This window comes from Homarus americanus, unplaced genomic scaffold (genome assembly GCF_018991925.1).
Source record: "Homarus americanus isolate GMGI-L3 unplaced genomic scaffold, GMGI_Hamer_2.0 scaffold51216, whole genome shotgun sequence".
Taxonomy (NCBI): Eukaryota; Metazoa; Arthropoda; class Malacostraca; order Decapoda; family Nephropidae; genus Homarus; species Homarus americanus.
In genome coordinates, this window is record NW_024721271.1 from 607,647 (window position 1) to 632,748 (window position 25,102).

General features: G+C 40.0%; 1 protein-coding gene across 1 annotated transcript; it reads left to right on the top strand.

Moving 5' to 3' along the window:
- Window positions 1-716: 716 nt before the first annotated feature.
- LOC121861664 (tubby protein homolog) lies at window positions 717-23,818 on the top strand. The gene is made up of 7 exons (XM_042359559.1): window positions 717-848; window positions 13,692-13,894; window positions 15,223-15,420; window positions 16,041-16,286; window positions 16,904-17,021; window positions 17,183-17,335; window positions 17,603-23,818. Exons 1-7 carry the CDS (start codon window positions 743-745, stop codon window positions 17,734-17,736), a joined length of 1,158 nt encoding a protein of 385 aa, XP_042215493.1. The 5' UTR covers window positions 717-742; the 3' UTR covers window positions 17,737-23,818.
- Window positions 23,819-25,102: the final 1,284 nt, after the last annotated feature.

Here is a 25,102-nt window from a genome sequence, read left to right on the forward strand (position 1 = left end):
TCCTTCCCTGGCTACCATTTCTAGTTGTCATTACCGAGACATGAGTCATTGTGATAATGAAGGTGCGTGAAGGACTGTGTTTCCTCCCGCTAACTGCCAGTATTGTGATGGTAATGTGATATGTCGGTGTGTTGAGGACGGAGACTTCTGATGGGAGGCCCTTGTTACGTTACTTAATGGTTGTTATTGTGACTGAATGTTCCTCTCGGTGTTACTGGGTGGAGAGACTGTGTGAGAATAACCACAATAGCTTAAACCCGTGTTGTAGTGAGGACGATCGGGGAAATATTGAGTGTTCGATTTTAGATGAACACATCCACGTGGAGAGACACTACTCAACCTATATAGATGTGATGATAATGTTAGTATCTTTTATGGAGCTCCTGTAGTTGTGGTAATTAGTGTTGATACAGGTGTGTGTTAGGTTAGGTTAGTTGTTTGTGATGATGTATAAATAATTTTTGTGATAATAATAGTTAATTGGTTTTAATTGACCAATACCAAGGACCAATATAATTTTCTTTAATAGATGGTTGTTATATTTATTTAATTATATATTTATTTATTTGTTTATTTATTTTCCTGTTTACTTTATTAATTTATTTGAGATTGCTGATAATAAAGACTACCTTAGAACGCTCGCCTACCTTGTTATGGTAGTAGTGATGTTTACGTCATTAACAGGTGAGACTAACTACTTCTGGTGGTTGTTACAGGTTACGACGGGCCGCTGCAGTACGCTATGACGGACGGCGTGAGTCCGGACGCAGCCATGACAACGGTGCAAGTCCTGCCTGTAGTGGGCCAGACCTCTGACTTTACCGACGACGAGGACGACAACACTACTGGTGGGTACCTGAAGGAGGGGGCGAGGGGAGGTGATGGTGGGGGTGGGGAGGGGATGGTGGGGGTGGGAGGGAGAGATGGTGTGGTTGGGGGGATGTGGGTTGAGGGAGATTTTAGTCTCGGGAGGAGGATAGGAGCTATATCAGGAGTAGGGAGGAGGGGTGGGAGATATTTGTGTCGAGAGGAGAAGAGGAGCTGTGTCTGGGGAGAAAGGGAAGCATTGGGCAGAGGGGAGGGAGAGAAGGAGGGAGGGAGGCGGGTGCAGTGGAATTCAAAGGGAAGGAGAACGGGGCGCTGAGAAGTTGACATCAAAAGGAGGAGGGAGAGAGGGGGGGGTAACTGCAGCAAGGGGCGAGCGGGGTGAGGGCCTGAGGAGGTTACAAAAGGGAGAGGGTGGAGGAGTATATGATACAGGAAGGAGGCGGCTAAGGAGAGCTGGAGAGAGAAGATTATCTCTCTTCTCTCTCACGTTCGTCTAACTCATTCACTCACTTTAAATGGAAACCTCAGAAATTCAATCTTCGGAAGAGAAAAGGTTTTTGAAAAGGGGGGAACTATCTGAGGAGTTGAGGTGAAGGGGGGTGGGTGGGGGAGGAGGGGTGGAACAGAAGGTAATGGAGTGGGGAGGGGTGGGTGAAGGGGAGGAAGGAGGGAATTTTCTTTGATTGAGGAGGCAAGACAAAGTTTCGGGTTGCAGCTGTGACGAAGGAGGAGTAATGGAAGACTTGATGATGGTTCGGAGAGAGAGAGAGAGAGAGAGAGAGAGAGAGAGAGAGAGATCTGAGAAAGCGGAGAGATACTTTCTGGGGATTAGGGAGAGAGTTGTGTGGCCCAGGCCAGCTTAGGGTGGATGATGGGATGGATTAGGTCAGCTTGAATGAACAGATAAATCACTTCGCTATTTGGATCATGTTATGTTTCATTTAGAGCACACACACACACACACACACACACACACACACACACACACACAGAGGGGGCCAGTAGTGAGGTCATCAAGGTGACAGAGTGCCAGTATCGGGGCCACAGTGCCTCTCGCTGGCCCCTGCAGTAGGAATCGAAGCCTAACAACCCAATTTGACTTTATTTACCCTCGCTTAGATTGACCTTACTTACAGCACCTTAACTATATCTTATCTAAACTCACCTAATCTCTCCTAATTTCATCTAATACAACCTAACCTAACCTAACCTTACCTCATCACCACCCACCCCCACTCCACCCCCACCCATCACCACCCACCACTCACCCAATTCCCCACCCACCCCTGCACCCACCACCACCCAACTTCACCCAACCCCCACCACCAACCCACCACCACCCACCCCACCCACCCCACCCACCACCACCCACCACCACCCACCCCACCCACCCCAACCCACCACACCACCCACCACCCACCCCACCCACCACCCACCACCACCACCAACCACTACCCACCCCACCCACCCACCACACTCCACCACTACCACCCACCCCCACCCACCACCCACCACTCACCACCCACCCCCACCCACCCCCCACCCACCCCACTTCCACCACTATTCTCCATCACACTCACTCCCCCACCACTCCCCCACCCACTCACCTACCACTATTACAGTAACACCTCAGTGGTCAGGTAATGGTGAGGTGATGAATGGGACCTTGGGGTTCCTGAGGGTCGGGAGGGGGATAGGAGAGGGGGTGGGGGGGGTGGGGGGGATGGGTGAGAGGGGTGGAAAAAGAATTGAGAGGGAGAGGAAACTGGAAAAACGGGAGGTGATGAGAGAGAAAGAGGGAGGGGAGAATTAAGGGGAGTGAATGTGAGTGGCTAGAGAGGGGAGTAAGGGAGAGGGGAGAAAGAAAATGAAGGACTTCTTGGGGGAAAAACGGAGGTGACTAAAGAGAATGAGGGGAGAGGGAACGGAAGAAGTGTGGGATAGCGTGATAGAGGGGAGGTGAGAGGGAGGGGAAAAGAGAGGGGCGTGACGAAGAAGAGGAGAGGGAAGAGAAGGGAAGTAAAAGGGGGGAATTAGAGAAAGGAGGAAATAGGTGAGGACTGAGGAGTGTGTTACTTACTGAGGACCACACCACACCACACCACACCACACCACACCACACCACAATAGTGCCGAATGACACATATGACCCCTGTATCCTCTCTCCCTCTCTCCCTCCCTCCCTCTCACTCTCCCTCCCTTTCACCCTCCCCCTCTCCCTCCCTCTCCCTCTCCCTACTCTCTCTACCACCACTAGAGGCAACACTCAACACACTGCGTCAAGTCACTACTATTGTCTCCACAGTATATATATATAAAAGACACTTTGGTCGGGACGTGTAAGAGAAGCTGCCATGTTCCACAGCTCTTTCTCTCCTCAGAAATATTTAACGAAATAATCATCTTTTTCTGTTCCTCTTCGTTGCTTTTTTTTCTATTCACTGTTAATTTTATCCCTATAGTGACATTCTTATCGGTATATTAACAATGATATCTGTATATTATCTTGTTTTGTGTGTATAGTAACTCATAAAAGCTATTTGTACTTGAGGGTAATCGATGACTTTCAGAATAAACACTGCCACTCCTGTTGTCTCGGTAGGGTTGTCAAAATCCTTCGTCCGTTGTGTCATATTTTGCTCAACATAAATTTGTATAGCTTTTTTTTTTTTTTTTAGTAACTGTACATTGGCAGTTTTTCCCAGTCAGTTTCTTCGCCTCCTGCAGTAGGTTCACCCTCCCCCGGGACGCTCCTTTGGTGTAGTAAGAGAAGAGGGATGTTTCCGGGCCGCATTTCCGGGTTACTGGGTGCGGCGTTAGCGTTATGTCTGCTTCCTGTCTCTCCTTCCGTATCCCCCTTCAGTCAAGTCAGTCAGTCACCCAGTCTTTCAATCAGCCACCCAATCAATCACTCAGTCAGTTATCCAGTCAGTCATCCATTCAATCACTCATTCAGTCACCCAGTCAATCACTCAGTCAGCCATCCAGTCAGCCACTCAGCCTTCCATCCAATCATTCTGTCAGTCACTCAGTCAGTCACCCATTCAGTCACTCAGTCAGGATTGGTATTCATAGTTGTGGCTTACTGAACTTAAAGGGTTAGTGTGAAGGAAACTTAAGGCAACAGGAAATGACAGACAGACAGACAGACAGAAAGACAGACAGACAGATATAGAAATACACACAGACAGAAAGAGACAGAAAGGGAGAAGGAGAGAGAGAGAGAGAGAGAGAGAGAGTTGTCTCTCCCCTTGCCTCTCACTACCACCCCTCTGTTTCGTTTTTCTCTCCATTCTTATCCATTTTCCCTGATTTTTCCTGCCACCTCTTTCTCCCTCTCTCTCCGTTCCTCCTTTCTTTTCATGTCCTCAATGCTCCCCTCCCCTTTTTGTTCAACTCCCCTTCTCTCCCCACTACCCACCATCTTGACCTTCTCGCCTCTCTTCCTCCTCTTTCCACCTCCCCCTTTTCCTCTTCCTACCTCCTTCCTACCTCCTCCTCTCCCCGCTTCTCTCCTCCTTCACCTTCCCACCTTTCCTTCCCTCCCCATTATAGTCGCCTGTCTCCCCCCCTCCTTCCTTCATCCTCCTCTCCCCATCACTCTGCTCCCACACCACTTTCCTTCACCCTCCCACCCCTCCATGACTCACTCTCTCGCCTTTTCCCTCTCCCCTCCCCAGTTTGTACGTGCTCTCCCCAAGGTTGAGGCAGCCTGCAGGAGCCTGGGGCGATGTGTACACACAAGGTTCACTAACTCTGTTGACATAATCTACTGACTGACTGGCTCGCGCACTTCCCGGGGCCATCTGCCGAAACGCTATTTGGTAACACCTGAACCTAACCTAACCTGAACCTAACTTAATCTAACCAAACCTAACCTGAACTCCCTTGCAAAGGAAGAGAGAAAGAGTTAAACTGAGTGATAAAGTGTAGGATTAAGAGACCCAAGAAAAGAGGAATAGGAGGGGAACCAGAGTGAGAGGGAATGGAGAGGGAATGGATGTGACGAGTGAGAGGTGGTCCCAGTGTGCCAGCCTTTGAAGTGACTTTTCGCTCAATTTGGGAAAGTGGGAAAACCTCACCTCTCTCCCTTAGGCTTCTCTCCCACCTCACCTCTCTCCCCAATGCTTCTCTCCCACCTCACCTCTCTCCCTTAGGCTTCTCTCCCACCTCACCTCTCTCCCCAAGGCTTCTCTCCCACCTCACCTCTCTCCCCAAGGCTTCTCTCCCACCTCACCTCTCCCCAAGGCTTCTCTCCCACCTCACCTCTCCCCAAGGCTCCCCTCGCCTCCTCACCTCTCTCCCCAAGGCTACTCACGTGAAGATTAGGCTTCCCACTGTATTTTACCTAATGACAAATCACTGAAATGGTACCTGGGAGGGGGTTAGGTTAGGCTAGATCAGATTCGATTCGATTCGATTCGGTTAGATTAAGTTAGGTTAGGTTAGGTTAGCTATAGGGTGCTTAATCTTCACGTGATGCACTCTATGCTGGCGACTGTACAAGCTTAGATCATCCAGGTGTCAGAGTTCACCTGTGTGTACAACAATCACCCCTATACGACCAATTGATCTATTTACCTCAACAAACTACGAAGTAAAATAATGTACCGAAGAAAGATTACTTATTATATTACCTTTCTTTAGTACATCATTTAACTAATTAACGTGTACAGGTATGTTGAGGGAAGCCCGACCACAAAAATAAATAAAGTAAAATAATTTGTTGTGGTAGAGCGGTGTACAGTGTGACGCAACACCCTGGGGGCCTGAACACCCTGGGGGCCTGAACACCCTGGGGGCCTGAACACCCTGGGGGCCTGATCACCCCTGGCTGGGGGCCTGATCACCCTGGGGGCCTCACCCTAATGGAGGGGTAATCACCTAGAATTTATTTTTTTCACTCCTAATGATCCTGAGCCTTGATGATGTGTTGTGACCGTTTGTTAGTCCACACACACACACACACACACACACACACACACACACACACACACACACACTACACCCACACCCACACCTACACCCACACCCACACCCACACCCACACCCACACATCCAGGTGAGCATAACTCGTGTTCCCAGATGAGGAGGTTACGTCACCTGCCGCCCGGAGTGTTTAAGCATAAAACTGAACAATGTTTCCACCACCACCCACCATCACGCTCCTGAAGAAGGGGAGGCAGGAGGTGTGATATGCTACCTATTTCCTTTTACACCTCCTCCTACACCTGCAGGAGGCTTGAGAAGAAGAAAAAAAAGACTGACACACTGAGGCGGAAGGTAGACACGCAAGGGATCAAAACAACAACATGCGAACTATTCCTGTAAAATAAACGTCGTGTCGGTGTGTCTGTTTGTCGACGAATACAACACTGACGGTGATATAATCCTTCATGTGTGTGTGTGTGTGTGTGTGTGTGTGTGTGTGTGTGTGTGGTGTGTGTGGTGTGTGTGTGTAGTTCGATAAATCTGCCACCCTGACTTAATTAGACATAACAGGACGTAGCGCCAAAACACATTCAAATTAACTAGTGAAACATTTCTGACCTGTTTACTTCATATACACCTGTGAATAAAGCTCTAATCGCCCCAGTTAATGTTAGGTTGTCATGATTCACACATTCGTAGGTACACAAACTAATCATATCTCATAATAAAGAATTATCCATGCACGCCTCGCCATGTTTGTTGTTATTGACCAAAGCAACATGGCCGCCTGTTGACCCGAGTCTATTGTAAACACGGCAGGTGAATGTGAGGCTTCGAATGTTATTTTCTCTCCCGGTATTACAATTCGGGTTTAAATATTTTATTTTTATATTTTTCTTACACTTAATTACTACACATTATTATGACAAGCTTCTCTTCCTTGATATATCTCTCTTCACAATATATAGTTTCGTGCTCTTGTAGAAAACTGAGAATAAGTCCCCAGGGTCAGGTACAGGCAAGTCACGTGATGTAAAATATTATACCTTGGTTATATTATAAGAATACCCTTTATTTATATATGACATCAAGTCGGATTCCAGCAATGAATATTTCTTTTACGGGATAATTGTTTAATAATGTGTTGCTGGCAGACCAAGATGGCAGCGGGTGACTGAGCGAGCAGGGTGTATGGGGTCATCTGTGTCTCAGTTAAATTGTTGTTATGTTTCTCACTCCTGGAATATATAGACGTGTTGGTCGCTACTTGTGGGTGGTGGTCTGTGTACACGGTGACTGGGGTGACACGTAGCACCAAGCAGGATAGCCACACTTCACCTGACCACCTCAATCCTTGGTGTGATTTCTAGGTGGTGGTGTTATGTCTGGGCTCCTCCTATTCTCCTCCCTCACCCCAGCGTCTCCTCACTCTTGTCTTCATTTGACTCTCCCATGTTCTATACTCTGCCCCCCCCCCCTCCCCACCTGAAATCCCCGCCCCCCGAGACTCTCCTCTCCACCCTGGTCGTTCCCGTCACAATTTGTGTTTCATCTAACTTGACACTGACCACAAAATTGTCACTTGGGCGCCGCGCCACCGTAAAACATCGAATTACTCAGTAGTTACCGCTTCTTTCCCCCAAAAACACATACACAGCATTAAAAACACATATTCCTGATCTCGAATCACCCTTGTAGCTGTTGTCTAATGGTTAGTAGTTCATGAAGGGAATTTGGGGATTTTTCTTTCTCGTTAAATCAAGGCAGTGGGCGGCACCATGAAGGTCCCCCGATAAACAGTGTCGGGTCTGGCCATCATCTGGCTGCCACAGACGAACAGTTTCCCATTTGGTGGTATTGAACGTCGTGTGTGTGTGTGTGTGTGTGTGTGTGTGTGTGTGTGTGTGTGTGTGTGTGTGTGTGTGTGTGTGTGTGTGTGTGTGTGTGTGTGTGTGTGTGTGTGTGTGTGTGTGTGTGTGTGTGTGTGTGTGTGTGGCCGCTCCTCCCCGTGTCCACACCACCACCTATATTGATCCTCTGTCACCTGGTATCTATCTTGTATTAATTATTGGCCGGTACAGGAATATTAAATTAATTATTTGCTCTGCTGGATAAAACACACACACACACACACACACACACACACACACACACACCTCTGATGGTTGGTGGGCATATAAGTCTACGGACGTGGCTAGCCAAGGTTTACTTACTCTACACTATTCTTGAACAAAATCTCAAATTATATTTAAAAAAAAAAACTATATTATTAATTATCATTCTATAAAAAACTCGACAACTTAGCAATTATTAAGTTAAAAGGTTGAATTTAACATCGCTCGTAAATTAATAATATATCGGTGAGTCTTTATTGTGTTATTGAGCTAAAATAATAATATGATTCAGTGTTAATTTACAGGAGCGCGGGTTGGCAACTGTACCTCGATCACGTGACTGACATACAGACATCTAGTGCCTTGTAGTGTACGTGGTGTGGATGTTGTAGTAATATTGTGTTATTTCTGTTTTAAGTCTGTAGAACCATTGAAGGGTATTGTGTGTGTGTGTGTGTGTGTGTAAGAATGTGTTTGTATGTGTGTGAGTATAAGAATATATATGTATGTGTGTGTGAGTTGAGATGAACAATATAGGTATCTAGTATCTCTCAGTGATGAAGCTCAAACTCACGTTGGTAAAGAGATAGATAAGATGGGCGTTTATAGCAGTGGACGGTTAGCGGTGGGAAGTGGTTGACGATCTAGTATTGGAATCCGATTTTCCCTTCACACCTGAAAGAGATTTTGGAGAATTAGTTGGTCACATTTTACTGGTCGGGAGATAACTTCTTTAACGTAACTAGAAATATTTCGCTATCTCTCAGAACAGTTGAGTGTTTATCACGTGTTGGGTTGAGTTGCTGTGTTGGGTTGGTTTGTGTTGCGTTATTTTGTGTTGTATTGTGATGTGATATGTTGTGTTATTAGCTTTGTTTACATCTATGACGTTATTAATATGACTGCCGCTTGATTCAAATCTTAATTAAATATTGTTGTTGTTTTTTATTTAAATCGTGTAATAAACTATACAACGAATACCTGACTTTAATCAAGCTTATGTTGCCGAACAAAAGTTTCCACTAAACAATGCAGTTGAGTGACTGATTACAAAAGCTGTTTCGATAACGTTCTCTTCCCAAACCAAGCTCAGTTTGGTACGATATTTGACGAGAGATCGGTCCAACACTGGGCAGACTCACTAACACTATACTAATAACCCCCCTGAAAATCCACTCCAAGTAGTCTGTGACCCTTGCATGAATCAGCCAGGGTGAAAGTATTACTGTATATCACATGAAACAGACGAGCGGATGACGGTGTGAAGAGTGAGTTGTCCTCGGTAGGATTATCCACCTTTAACCTCTGTATTTCCGATAATGGTGGATCAATTATTAATCCCCCCGGCGGCCAGAGCTACAGCACCACCACCCCTCGCACTGTAACTTTACTGTGTTGATCCAGACTCAAAGAAAATGTTATGTGGTAAAGAAAATGGGGCGCTGGATGGGCGTTGTCGCAGTGGGTAACTATTCTGTTTTAGATATGCTGTCACTTCGTCTCTGTTATAACAATAAGTAATTCAGATCTGTTTTTAGTTTGCTACAGGAGATTTACTTTACTTACAGAATAATTTATATGTTGAATAAGTAAGTATGCTTTAGGTGAGCTACTAGGTACAGTGTTGGTGTGTTTCAGTAAAAAAAAAAATTGCCCCTGCTGAAATTATATGTATTTGAAGAAATTTATACCTTATCTGGCTATATTTTTTTTGCGAAGATGTGTAGCTAACTAATAAAATTATCGTTTATGAGAGAGCAAACGAACTAAGCAAACGTAGTTATGGACTTCTTTCAAGTTCGCCTTCCTCTGTATAATATATTATAGTATACCCGTAAACTAGAGCCACAAAAGAGAACGTACATCAGCTACCGTTTTCTGTGATGGTCGACGATGTTGCTCTCATCATTTAAGAGTTTCCCAGAGATCGACCAGGCAAGACACCCCAATGACTGTGCCACATATTAATGGACCATAACGAGCTGTCTTTACGAGAGCCCGTCAAGTTTATCCATTGTTGTGCATTTTCACTGTTGCAAGAATCTCGTTGCACGCTTATTTTCCCTACGAAATAGCCAGCGAAGAGAAGCAAGGAATTAAGGAAGCTTAACCCAATGTAATTTCAAAGGTTTCATGGTAACCTAACCTAACTCAACTTAACTATATCCTAAAATATCAAAAGTTTGGTTAGATTACGTTCGCTTTTTGGGGTTAAGAAAAAATAGTACTTTGATAACATTGACTGTTATTGTTTGTTTTTACTCTCGTGCTTGGGTGATACTCGTTCACCAGACAGACAGACAAGCAGATGAATGACGTCTCAGTAAACCGAGAATGATGTGAATAATACAAGGGGAAGCAATATGCCAAGAATGCTTTGAAAGATATAGGAGGAAAGAATGGCTGTGATGTGACTGATAAAGGAGAAGATAGTAATGATTAAGAATGATAAGAATAATATAAAGAGAAGATTGACCAAAATGAGAACGTTGTTGATATCGATGACGTAAAAGAGGAATGGTTTGAATTAGAATGTCACTATTGAATGTGATTAGAGGTTATATAACAAATGGATGATTTAAATAAGACGCAAATAAGAATTGAAGGTGAATGATAAATAGCGATATGAGGGTGATTAATAGAATGATTTAAAGATGAATTATATTTTGAATTGAGGGTGAAATGAATAATTAGTTGTGGGTGAATGATGTAGAATGTTATATCCACTTTGTGTTGTGTCACTTGTGTGTGTGTGTGTGTGTGTGTGTGTGTGTGTGTGTGTGTGTGTGTCTTGTTTACACCTGTCTGACACGTTACCTGGCTGAGTTAACATTTTTATTTGTCATGGTTGTTCGTTCACTTCTTGTAATCTTGAATTATTCTTGACAGTGGCAGGTGTGTGTGTGTGTGTGTGTGTGTGTGTGTGTGTGTGTGTGTGTGTGTGTGTGTGTGTGTGTGTGTGTGTGTGTGTGTGTGTGTGTGTGTGTGTGTGTGTGTGTGTGTGTCCTGCTGGCTGGCTTGTTGTTGTCAAGGGATTATGGCCCTTATTTTTCTGTAGGGGAAGGAGGAGGGGGGTTGAAAAGGAGAGGAGGGTAGAGAGGAAGAGAGAGAGAGAGAGAGAGAGAGAGAGAGAGAGATGGAAAGAGTGAGGAAGGGAGGAATAGAAAGGAAGGGAGGGTTGTGAGGATTAAAGGCCCTAATGATGACTGAAATAACAGAGAATCGGTCAAAGCTGCGTTAGTGCCGGTCTTTATGCCCGACGTGTCAATATTGAGGTGTATCTGGCAAACAAAACTCCCTCACGTGAAATAACACATTGTCGGTCGGTCAGTCAGTCAATCAGTTTCAGGAATGACAAACAAAACAAAACTGGACATAGATTCTTAGTGGAAGACATAAGCTGGTGTGAGGCGGGAGAGGGACAATTAATGCAGTGCGGGGGAGAACAGTGGGTGAGGGAGGAAGAGTGGTGGAGATGTGGGAGGTAGGACACAGTGAGGGAGGAAGAGTGGTGGAGATGTGGGAGGTAGGACACAGTGAGGGAGAATATTAAGGGCAGGGAGCAGTAAGGGAGAGTGTGGTTGAGAAAGAGTTGTGATGGCGATGAGGGAGAGAATGATAGCTGTGGTGTGTGTTCGAGGGAGCACAGTGATGGAGGGAGGAGGCGTGTGTGCTCCCTGCTGGTAGTAGCAGTTACCATGGCGGCAGTCAGTCTGCCTACCGCCCACCATCGCACACTCTCTCTCTCTCTCTCCCCTCCAGTACCAACTGCAGTTCCTCGTCTCCTCTCAGTCTCTCTCACTTCCCCTCAGGAAGAACTCTGTCGCTCCCGTGCCACATTTTGGGGAAAGTAACGCAAAGACCCAAGGGAGGGACGCCAGGATGATGTGTTGGTGTGAGGAATGTGTCAGGGAGGTTAGGCACGCTAGTCGGGACAAGTATGAGACAGTTAACAAGGCAGATGTAGCTGTGTAGCCCCCGGTAAGTGTGTTTTCTGGGGACGCGCAACAGGTGGCGGCGTGCACGTGGCTGAGGGTAAGAGAGGCGCCGCCCACGACCTCCTCCACAACACACCACAGCTCAGGAGTGTGGGGTCTGCTGGTGTAGGGTGATCATTCCGTCCATACACTGTTATACTGTTTCTGGGACGTCAGCAGTGCCCGACTGTGACATATTGTGAACCAGTGAATGAGTGTGGTGTTAGTCTATACTTGATAACACGATCAGAACGCTGTGTTTAACGATGTAGACTTTTAGGTGGGCAGTGCGCTGTAGCAGCAAGAATATGTGATGATCAGAAGACGATATACCCCCCCTCCGTCCACGCCTTCGTGAGTACCTGAACCCCGAGGCCTTCACACATGTCCTGCCACTCACCACCCACCTCTACACCTCGGTCACTCAACCACAACTGAGTTACTAATGAGTTTAATGGGCACCAGACGTTGTGCGCCGGAAGGGTGTGAACCAAAGAGAAGGAGTGTTGTGTCAAGACTCTTGGAGGCAACCAAACCTGAGACAAGGAGCACAGTGTAGCAAGTATGTGCCAGAACCAACACAAAAAAGGCTCCAGTACTGAAATACTTACCAATTGTAGCTTTGTATAAGAGCAAAGTATTATATAAATTAATTAAATGCTCTTAAATGATAAAAGTACCTAAAAAAAAGCCTGCGTATTGGCTTTACACACCGAGTGGAATCCCAGCGTTATTGTGGTCGTGATACAAAACTGGAAGGGACACAGGACTGACGTGAGTGAGCAGTGTTCGTCCCCCCACGCCACCAGGGATAACAATATTGGGCAGTCATATAAACAGCTGATGTAGTGCTTGTGAAACTACACGATCACAAGGGTAAAGGAGTCACCATTGCTCTCCCGCACCAAACTACCACACACACACACCCCACGACCACCCGCAACACACCCCTCGACTACCCCCATAAGACACCCCACGACCCCCACACCATCCCCGCACCACCTCACACACTTTACGACCCCCATCAGTGGACATGAGTTTTGCAGCTCTGAGACGATTCTTAAGAGGTAATGTATTCTGGGTGTGTGTGTGTGTGTGTGTGTGTGTGTGTGTGTGTGTGTGTATAATATTCTAATCTTAATAAATTATTAATCGTAATTAAGAATATTTATAAGTTAATGATTTTGTTATGGTTTTGACAGTAAGCTGAGATAAGATGAAAGTGTGTTTGTCCAATCTGTTGTCTGTTTTAACTCATAATCGTCGTGTATGAAAAAAAAAAGATTACTATTTTTGTAAATCATGGATATAAAATATGTTGAGAATTATTCTTAATAAATTTCATCATTAAGTTGTTTTCGTGACCAGCTTCAGCCAATCAGCGGCCAGAGTGCTGCCACTTCCTGTGTTTTATTTGTACCACGTGACCTGATTCAGCTAATCAGTGGCCAGAGCGCTGATGATCGGTCAGACAGCTATGAAGGGAAAATGAGTCCACAGAGAGTTGGATCAGGCCAAACACCACTTTCCACCAACACCTCATCCACGTTATTAATGAGATATGTGAGGATTTCCATGACTCAGGAAGGAATTACAGCGGGGGTGATTATCCGGGGAATTGTAGGTAATGTGTCCTTGGATTGGTCACTTAAGAGATAAAATTAAGGCAGAGAATCTTTTGATAGAATGCACATTAACCGAATATGACGTATGTTTTAATTGTTCTGTTGAGGGTGGAGTATGGGGAGGGAGGTGTTTGTTAAGGAGGGTGTAGTAGTGGATGGTGTGGGCAGGGAGTATATTAAAGGAGACATCAATGACAGTACATCTTGATCCACAGAGACTGAACGCAAGCTGGCGGGCCTCCAGCTGAGTGGTTTTGTGGACGGTGACGTGGAAGACCAGGAATCTACACCCATCATTCCCTCCACGTCGCCGGCATCGCCCGACGAGCCCTCCCATGCTGTGGTGCTCCCACAGGCCCACGCCTTCTCCATCTCCCAGCAGGGCCAGGACCAGCAAGGGATGAGGCCCAACAGTGCCGTAAGTGTACCATCCATACTACTTAACACAACCACACCATCTCACTCTCTGTTTGTTACATTGTCTAGATAAATACATGAATAACGTTAAACTTTTTCTTTGAGTAATAATTATAACGCTACCAACTATACGGTATCACGAATGATTAAATTTAAATGAACCTGACCTTATTACAGGTTACTAGGAAGTTAACCCCGGCTCAGCCAATGATTTTTTCCACCTTGGATTGTCTTGCTGTTTTATAATACAGTATTTGACTTCAGACATGGGACCAATTATAATCATTACCTTGTAATCATGATTGGCTACAATTATGGTGTACAATACTGGATATATAACATCCAATTATTCATACCTATATAAACATAATTGTTATTTTAGTCCAACATTTACAAACACTACGTTAATATATCCACCTTCATTTACAGTTTTAAACGTGACTGCATTGAGATCATAATCGATCCAACAAATTTGTTGTAACCTTTTAAGGAGTGGTCATTGACAGATCCAGGAAACTAGTTAAGCTATCAGGTGACTCAGAAATCATGTCATTATACTGTATTTGTCAAGATCAAAGAAGAACCACTTCTACATGTGATAGGTCATTATGGCTATACTGTACAGCCATACTACCATGACAGTACTGCAGTATGCTCCAGGTCTAACACCATTGGATTTTTTTGTGGTGTCCTGGGGGCTTATTTGATCTCGCAATATTTACTTGGTAAAATTGTCAGTTTTGAACCTATTTATTTTTCTACTGATATAGAATCAATGTGATCAAAGGTAACCAATATTTTACTTGGTGTGATCATAAATGTAATTGTAATTAATTATTGTTTACTGTACAGTACAGTATTTATTGCACATGCTCAATGGGAACACAACTTACTAAGTTGTGTTCCCACAACTGTACCAAAGTTGAACTTAGGTACAGTTGTAACATTTTCCTGTAAACCTTTAAGCATTTACAGTGTCCAGTTTTAAAACTGTTCCTCATTATTTTATTTTAAATTTTCATTTGGAAACTCAGTTGCTGCAGATTTTTTAATGAATTCAACTGTTATTGAAGACCTCATAGCCATATATTTAGTACAGTGTGAACAAATTAATTACTTCATACTACACTACATCTACATGTAATATTCAGGTTTTTTATTGTAATTCCCAATAGTCTTTTGGGGGGATATTGCTGATTTAAATGCCCATATGCATTATAATCAGTGTCAGTGTTCAGTACGTACCAGATAACAGTATTTGAATTTTGAGCCCCAATGATAAATATTCATTCTTTATATCAAGTATTAGAATGGCTGTAATTTTTGCAGGAGTCTGTAGGATCAGGTGAAATGCCGTCATCACTAGCAGGAAACCTTGATGACGGTCCTGAGGTGGAGAGGTTTGTGTTAGAGCCGGCCCCTGAAGGCTCACTTATCAAATGCCGCATATCAAGGGACAGGAAGGGGATGGACCGTGGCCTCTTTCCTACTTACTTTCTGCACATGGAGCGAGATGATGGTAAAAAGGTTAGCACTATTTTTTTCTTTGAAATGTAAGAGAATCCAATAAAGCTGTAGCTAAATTTTAGTCTTTTCAGTACAGTACCCTATTACAGGTATGAGCTTGATGGATGCATTTTAATGCTGTACTGTGCATTATTTTTTCACTGAGTCATTTCTCATGAATGAATCATACTCATTGATTTTGATGCAAATATAATTTTCACACCATCAAGACTGTGGCACAGTGCATATATAGTATTAGTAAAGAAACATGTGGCACAGTGCATATATAGTATTAGTAAAGAAATATGTTTTAACATATACTGTAGTATATTGTCCTCTTGATCGCTAATAGTATTACTGACTGTTTTACTCAATGTTAAAATGAGTTTACTCAGTAAACCTGTGTACAAAACATCAAGTTATCTCTTAAAAGAATTGTCTGATCTTATTTGTCAGTACAGTACAGTATTACAGTAGTCATCTCTGTTGTAGGTCCTTAAGTAGCTAAAAAAAATGTAAATTATGTGTAATTTTTCTAAGTTTCTTTTTGTATTTGATTATTATAATAATGTTAATAAATCATTTTTGTTGCAATTTGTCAAGGTCTTCAGCCAATTTTAATTCAAATTTACACTTTGCAGGTATTCCTATTAGCAGGACGAAAACGTAAGAAGTCTGCCACCTCTAACTATTTGATCTCTGCTGATCCAACTGACCTCTCTCGTGGAGGAGAATCTTTTTGTGGTAAATTAAGGTCCAATTTATTGGGGACACAGTTTACCATATTTGATGGGGGTGAGGGTCGCAAGAAGGCCCCCTCCTCCACCACCACCACCACCACCACAGAGAAGCCTGGCTCAAGACAGGAATTGGCTGCTGTCATTTATGTAAGCATAATTTACTTTACCAATTTTGTAATACTTTTGTACTAGTAATTTTATTAATACATTCAAATTTGAATGTACACTAATTCTGGCTTAGCTCTTGCATTTTATTTTTGCTTAGGAATTTAAAATTAATGGTAAATTCCTAAATACTAAACCTCTACTGTCCATATTTTATATGTAATGTACTTGAAGTCTTTAAGCCATTTCCAACATGTGCTTGTATATTATAACAATATAATGAATTACAGGTACAGTAAACCCAGTACAGTTCTATACAGTACATTCCACACCATTATTTAATTACAGAACTCACAATAATATTACAGTACACTATTTGTATTTGAGGTATAAAGTGAAACTCCCACAAAAACAAAAATAAGAGTCAGTAACATAGATGTGTCATAGTCAGTAAATGGTTTACTGCCATAAAGAAGGATGAGCTAAATTGATGTACTGTATGCAATCACATGCTGCATTACTTTTAACAGCTGTAAACAATGCTTTATTCTGCAAAACTACGTATAACCATATGCGTTTAGTGGACGCTGACTGCATGCTTCTTTTGACAGTTTACTCTGAACCTTTATAAAGAAATAACTATTCACCTTGTGTTGCAGGAAACCAATGTATTAGGCTTCAAAGGTCCAAGGAAGATGACTGTGATACTCCCAGGGATGACAGCAGACCACCAAAGAGTAGAATTTCGTGCAAATGTAGAACATGATAGTCTTATTGGTAAGTTGAGTCAGACAGCTTCTTGTATGGTTTCATTTTTAATATAAAATATGCTTTAGCTTTAGAACGTAATGTAAAACCACAAAATTGAGTTTTTTATAGGTCACCTCATCCTTACCAGTGCAGTATACCATTAAAAATAAAACATAAATTTCTTTCAGAGCGATGGAAGACCAAGAATATGGATCAGTTGATTGAACTATGTAACAAGACACCTGTATGGAATGATGACACGCAGAGTTACGTCCTAAACTTCCATGGTCGAGTCACTCAGGCCTCTGTCAAAAATTTTCAAATTGTCCATGAAAGTGATGGTTAGTTCTGTTTATTTCTGTTACAGTATTTAATTTCTATATCCCATCATGGCAGTAATGTAACACATTGACACAGTGTACTAGTCATGTATTAGTTACTCTTTTTTTTTTCATTAATAGATGCCTCTTCCTGTTATGTGGGTTTTGTGTGATGTATTTGTAAGAGGAATTTATAGCTTATGCCTCCGATTCATTACGGTATCCAAGCTTACTACGAACAAGTATTTATTTCCTGTTTTATATTTACATGAATTTCCCTCTTTACAGTTGATTACATCATCATGCAGTTTGGGAGAGTAGCAGAAGATGTGTTTACCATGGACTACCGGTATCCTATGTGTGCTCTTCAGGCATTTGGTATTGCTCTCTCATCATTTGACTCTAAATTAGCTTGTGAATAATGTATTTAGTACATTTAGATATCTCCTTCTAACTTTTGGATGAAGTGTGCATTGGACTGTGCTGGCTAGTGTCCTCATTATGATACAGTTATATTATGAACACTGGAGTTTATGTAGCTAAGACTGGGAGAGCGGCAGGCCAGTACTGTGTTGCCTGATGCCTTGTTCACTCTGTAAGCTAAGGTGAAATGTGATGCTTGTACTTTGCTAAAGAGCTGTGTGCCATTTTTGCCAAGTCTTACAGATGAGAAATTAAGTCTACTATCTGTTTGAAACGTCTCATTCAGATATAAACTGGTTTTATTGCTGGTTTTAAGGCTTCAAGTGGCTTAACACTCAACTAGAAACATAACTAACTATTTAAGAAGAGTTCTCATGACATAAACCTTGCAACTTTTTTAGCTTAACATTTCAACACTTCAGAGTGTTACCTTTGATGACTGAAGACTCATTTTAGGAGTGCACATTAAAAAAAATGTGCTTTGAATATGTAATATATTGTATTGTACGTTTCTTTGAAAGCTCGTATGAATTTCAAATGTTTTTATTTATAAATAAGTTACTGATTTTCTACTTATATTTTTTTAGGTAATTTTTAACTAATGTTTATAATGACTGGTATCAATACTGATCTCATTTTGATCCGCTTTTACTTATATTAAGGTTCCTTCTTTTCTTTTTTTAGAATATGACTGGTTCCTTGGCATATTGCAATTTTATTGAAGCACAAATGCAGCCAATATAGCTACAGTATACACATACAGTATATATTTATATCTGTCATAGGTATTCTCTTTTTTTTTCAGAAAGTTGTTTTATCCTTATATCATTCTTTATATAATAAGTAGTAGAACGCAATGATCATTTTTATCTGGATTAATAAACATGTGTAGGGTGGGAATACAGGATACTTAGGTTGTGAATGAACACCATAGAAAACTGATCTACTTTGAGGTGTTCAGTTATTGGTGCAGTATCCTGCCCTCTGAACCAGTGTCTAAAATGATAATGAATTCATTGAAAATACTGTACTTGACTGTACATAAGAAAATTAATACACATGAGATACCCTGTGGAAGAACTCGGTAACAGCTGAAATACAAAAAATCCAGAAAATCCAGTTAAATTTACATGATATTAACATTACTATAACTTTTGAATCATAAACGATATCTTGTCATTTTTTTCGCACATACTGTACATTTGAACCTCCCCATAATGATGATGTGAATGAAAATGATATTAGTACTGTTCATCTTTAATATTTCCAAATACATGTACAGATTTTCATAGAGAGCTATGTCAGAAAGTAAGCTGCATAAGAGAAAGTTTCAAAATTTTTTTACTTTATGTTGCAATACTGTATTATGTTTTCATGTAATAAACAGTAAAACAGTAGTAATTCAAGTACTGTAATGTATGTAGTTGAGAAGATAATTTTAACTGCATTTTCTGGAATTTATTTCGTCAATAAAGGTTTTCTGACATTATTATGCTTAGAGAATTATTATGTACATATTGTTATTACTAATTACTACTGTAATACAATTTTGCAATTACTGTAATAAACATTAGGTATTCTGGACTTTACCGAAGTGTCTAAATAGACTTTCAACCTTATTAAAAATGGCATAAATCGGTACTGTATCTCAATACTTTTACAGTACTTGCCTGGATAGAGGATATAGTGATATAAATATCTCATTTTTGGTTGTGTTGGTGCCTGTCGAGTTCTTCCACAGGGCACCTCGTATGCACATTAAGTTTTTCTTCCTTTTCTGTTCTAATGCAGCTGTGGCCAGAATCAGCAGCAAACACATACATTTCAAGACTCTTTTTTTTTATTTATTCAATCAGATTGCTGTTGAAGGTGCATTCTACTGTGATATCCTGCTTCTACAGAAAAGCCCAAGATATATGTTTGATTTACCCTTGTCACTTCACACAACCTAACATCAGTCATCTTCATCACATTCTTCCCCAAAACTAACTTAACACAATGTTCTCTGGTCATTCATCCACATACTTTGTCTCCTTACTGGTCTTCTCCTCTCCCTCCTGCCATCCACCTCTGAAGTATACAGTACACTGTTTCCTTCTCCTTTACCCTTCAGCTTTGTTTTGCAAAATACCAGGACATCTATGTTAATTTTGCTCATCATAAATTTATTGAATCTTTCTTCACTTTCGTAACTGAATATTGTACAAGAAGGTGGGGTCAAGCCCTATGCAGGTCACTTGTTCCCATACCCATGTTCTTGTATAGTAATGTTTATTATTATAGGCTTTGATACTGTTCCACTGTTTGAATATTTTATTGTGACTTAATATATTTACCATGGTATTCCTGTTTCTCACTTGCTTTAAGTTAGCTTAATTTTAATTGTTATGTTGTTAAAACATAAATTATCAGTACAAGGAGTTATTCAAGTCTTTAAAAGGCTATGTTTGAGTTTCAGATTTGTTGTGGAAGCACTAACATTTATGCAATCATACAAAGATTACCTCAACTTTGTTGTGTAAACTCTAGAATTTATTTTACCTATTTCTAAGTAGGTTTAGTTAAATTTTGTTTATAACATAATTTGAAATTTCTCTTTCTTCATAATAGTTCCTGAAGTAACATTAAGTTTATAAAGAAATAATATGAAATTAACTACCATATCTACATGCTGAACAACCAGCTCTGTCAGTATTGTAGTAGCACTTAATTACCAAATACTAAGTAGCATTGCCACTAGTATAAGGGGTTATCAGATAACAGTAAATGTGCATACAAACACCTATTGATTGTGACTCATGTGCTTTAATAAGAATAACACAATTATAGTACAGTACATTTATTCTCCACTGGGACACATTTCAGTAAGACAGTTTAGTGCTGAAGTAGTACAGTAGTAGTTAATATATTTAATGATTGGTTACATCTGGGAAGCCAATTTAAATTCTCCCTAGTTTATGAGACTGGAATATAGGAAAGAAAGTATCCCTCTAATAGATAAAAAGGCATTAACCAAAAATAACTGAAATTCACCTTTTCTATGACAACAAGAATGTCCCATATCATGGTAGTATATCTTACAAGTGCATGTTTTATACTGTACATATTGTAATGCAAGTATTTGTAATCCTGAATGGTATTTCTTTTTTATAAAATGGCCAGGTTATTTTTTTTTAGTTAATAATCATTATACTGTACATGCATATTTCAGGCACATTGCAAGTCTACATTATTTTCTCTTTCATTTGTGAATGCTGTCTTGGCTGCAGAGATTCTCCTGCAAATATATTTGTTCAATTAGGGGTATCATACCTATATCACATGATGGACTGTTAATCCATAAGATGTACATTTCCTCCTAGAGCCAGGAAGGATTGGAGGGTTTTTACTGTTGATGGTGTGTTCAAAACTGGTGACTCGGATATGTCAAAACTTGGAAGTAAGCTCATCCTTCTCATTTAGGAAGTTTGTTAACATCTTCATGTGTAGGGGACAAAATAAAGGAGGTTTAGTTATGAGTTTATGCAAGGAATTTTGTTGAGGTAATACAGTAGAGAATATTGGCCATTAATGTATCTATAATTCAGATTTCTTATTATTTAGGGAAATTTTCAAAAATGTTTTTAAATATCAAATGTGCCATAACATGAATTTTTTCATTGTATGTATGACTTTATGTCCTTTGTTCTTAGTGTTACTCACATGGACAAAATCCCAAACAAATGACATATCTATGTTTTTAGAGGGGAAAAGGGAGAAATTGTATGCTGGTTGCCATGGTTCTATAGTTATCAAGTTATACAAGAAAGGTTAAACCAGAAACTTTTACTGTCTCTGCACAGAAAATTTATTTATTCTCTGGACCTGATTTAAGTAAGTGCTGACGGTGCCAATTATCCTGAAATTACAAACGTATTTCTTCAAATGGAATTAATACAAGGGACGTAAAGAGCAGTAAATCTGGGATAATTAAAATAAATTAATTTGGAAAGTAATTTAGTCAAGTACAGTAGATAAGAACTGATTAGTATTTATCAATGATTTCTTTAGAAAAAAATTTGTGATGGCAAAAAATTTATTGTACTTTAATATGAATTCTAGGCTGAGGTTTTGATTATTCAGACCATTGGTGTTCAGTAGTGTTATGGATGACTGATAAAACATAGATTATTGTGAACTGAGGTGGATATCTATACTTTTGTCTCCTTGAAGTTATATTTTGTGACTGATGTTCTCATGTCATTGTTCAAGTGCAGAAGGTACTCATACCATTTAAGTAGTAGTGTAGGACTACTTGTCATTTTCTACATTAACGAACACTTCCCTTCTGTGGGCTGGTTGGTCTGAGTAGTAGATTTGCTTCTCATTAAGCTCCTTAGTGAAACCAATATGACAGGTTAGCATCAGAATTAAGATAAATAACAGTAAAGAATGACAACTTGTTTTGTAAAAGCTATATTCTAATAATAGTGCTGGAGTTCATACTGTAGATGTGTATATAATATCAGAAATAGTAATAAGATACTGTATATAAATAATTTTTCCTGAGTCCTGTATTGTAACCTATTCATGTACAGTACTCGTGCATACATGTGACAGGCACTAGAAAACTTTTCATTGAAGAGATGTACGTGTAAATGGTTTTTCTTATTATTCTAATGTCGTTCATGAAGACAGACCGCAGTGGTATTAATATCTAAAACCAAAGTACAGTATAGAAATATTTTTGAATGAACATCTCTATATTTCACATCTCGAATGGTATGAATGTCTTAGTCCAGGTAGTGCTGTATCTCCTGCTACAAACATTGAACCAAGTTTTTTTTTAATACTGCTAGAGAAAAGAAATGTTGGTAAAGATGCTATTGATGTGTCTATCTAAATTTCTGACACTTAAAGTTTTGTAAATACGGGATAATTTAAAACTTCCATATTATAATATACAGTACAGTAGAACTTCTCTACACAGGACTTCAGTACACCAGAATTCACTTTTTTCAGACTTTCTAGGGTGCTCCAGACTGCCCTCTATTCACCTGAAATATTTATAAAAGTTCGAAAAATCCAGCGTGTTTGGACGGTTTGTTTGTTCATACGTGTGGTTGAATGTGTGTATGTGTGTGTAGGAGTCGCGCCATATATGTCCAAGTCCTGCTCTCATATGTGCTGTATCTGTGTGCCATACCTTGCTACTTACTCTCAATTACATGAACTTTTTATGTTGAGAACATATTGTCTTTAACAGAGATACTGTAATTGAGGGTCGTTGCATTCACCAAGTTTATTTATGGATTCATTATCCTATTTTCATATCTTCAGCCTCATCTGGTGTACGATTCATCATAATTCATATAATATAATTTGCTTTTTTCTGACTTTAGCTTTTTACAAACTTAGTAAATTTAGTAAGAACAGCCGGCATGATTCACACACATCAAAGCTGACGCTTATTATATTTATAAATTGTAGAATATTTAAAATATTTGATATGTGAATTTATTTGCAACATTTCTACTTGTTGATTTAACTTTTTCTTGTCTTTTTCTGTACTTTTCTTACACAACTCTTCCATGCTCTTTCCTCCCTCTGGGGTTTTTGTACCCATTGACCCCCTCCCCATCCTCACCCAAAAATGGGAGACTAAAAAAGAGAGTGAGAAAATATTTATGCTTTCATACAGAATGAATTAAAAATTAGAAGAATGATGATCAGGCTAAGGTTGGGAACATTATCACGTACAGTACAGTACAGTACTGTATAGGTAATGTGGTCGTCTTCACTGATTCATTGTAGCAGAATTTTATTTCTTTGGTTGAAAATGTGTTGTTTACATATTTCAGTGCAGTAAATTTTCTAATATTTTCCAACCATTAAAAGTAAAGTAAAGACAATAAAGGTTAAATAATTCAGTATTAATATTAAGGAAAAGAGTGCTGTATACTGTACAGTACTGTATACTGTACTGTCAGACATGATATATAGGAAGAGAGTTTTAGGAAAGTTTTTAAGACAATTTTATGATTTATTGATAGTACTGTAAAGTAAGTTAAAAAGAAATGCACACCAGTATCTGTTCAAAGCAGTGATTATATATATATATATATATATATATATATATATATATATATATATATATATATATATATATAAACCTGTTGCGTGGTTCACTGTCAGTTTACTGGTAGTTCTCACTACAAATACAGTAGTTTTGTTATTTAAAGTGTAATCCACATGTTAAAATTCTGAATACTTGTCTCTGGAATTTGAATTGTGTTGTTTTAACCATGTGAGTAGTACTTGGAACATTCTCCTGCATGATGCCACAGTGTGTGGGTGAAATATTTCGGTATTTCTTCATAAATTTGACAAAAAATTTCAGGACATAAAGGACATGTGTACCAATACAAATAACTTTATAACTGTAATTATTACTACAGTACTGGAAAAGTACAGAGAATTTTGAAGTAATTTAGGCAGTCAATAATTAATGGACACCTTGTTTGATGACAATTTCATAAACTTTAATCTTAATGGCTTTTAATATGGCCATCCATGCTTTGAAGAGGTGTTTAATGTTTTCAGAATACTGAAGGAAGTATTGTTACTGGTGATCAATGTGATGTGCATGTACTTGTAACACAAGAAAGGTGCCTACTATTGTATTACTTTTATCAACAGAGTAATAAATGTGCAGAATATATAGTAAGCTTTAGGTGCTCATTTAGATATCTGAGTTTGTTGCTGCTAGTGCTAATCAGTACAAGTTACTGCCTTTTTAAAATATATTTCAAGCAGCCTAACAATAACAAAGAGAAACCTGCACAGTTATTCTAAAATAATTTTCATAATAAATTTTTTGTGAATACACAACAACAGAGGTGCACTTGGACACCACACCATATCAAAACAATATATGAATACGGACACAGTACAGTATATGGATATTGTACTATAATAGCTCTTACAATGTACTGTACTGCAAAGATTAGCTAACTCCAAAAATCATTCTTTTACTGTGTAATTTATTTTCTTAAATAAAAAACTTTGGCCTTACTCTTCACATTTATATATTTTTATGAGAACATTTTGAAAGTGCATGACAAAACTTAGACTATAATATAACATAGTAGATGATGACTTACACTGTAGAATGAATTAACCACATTTGTACTGATGCATGACATTGAAAAGGACACAGCTATCTTATTCTTTCCTTTTAATTTCATCTATAAATACCTCATCAAGTTTTCTTACTCAGCTACATTATATTAATGTTTGTGCAAGTAATCAATCTTCTCAGAAAGGATCATGTACCATTTTCACTCATAATAACTTCTCCCTCTTACAGTTTTACCGACACAATCT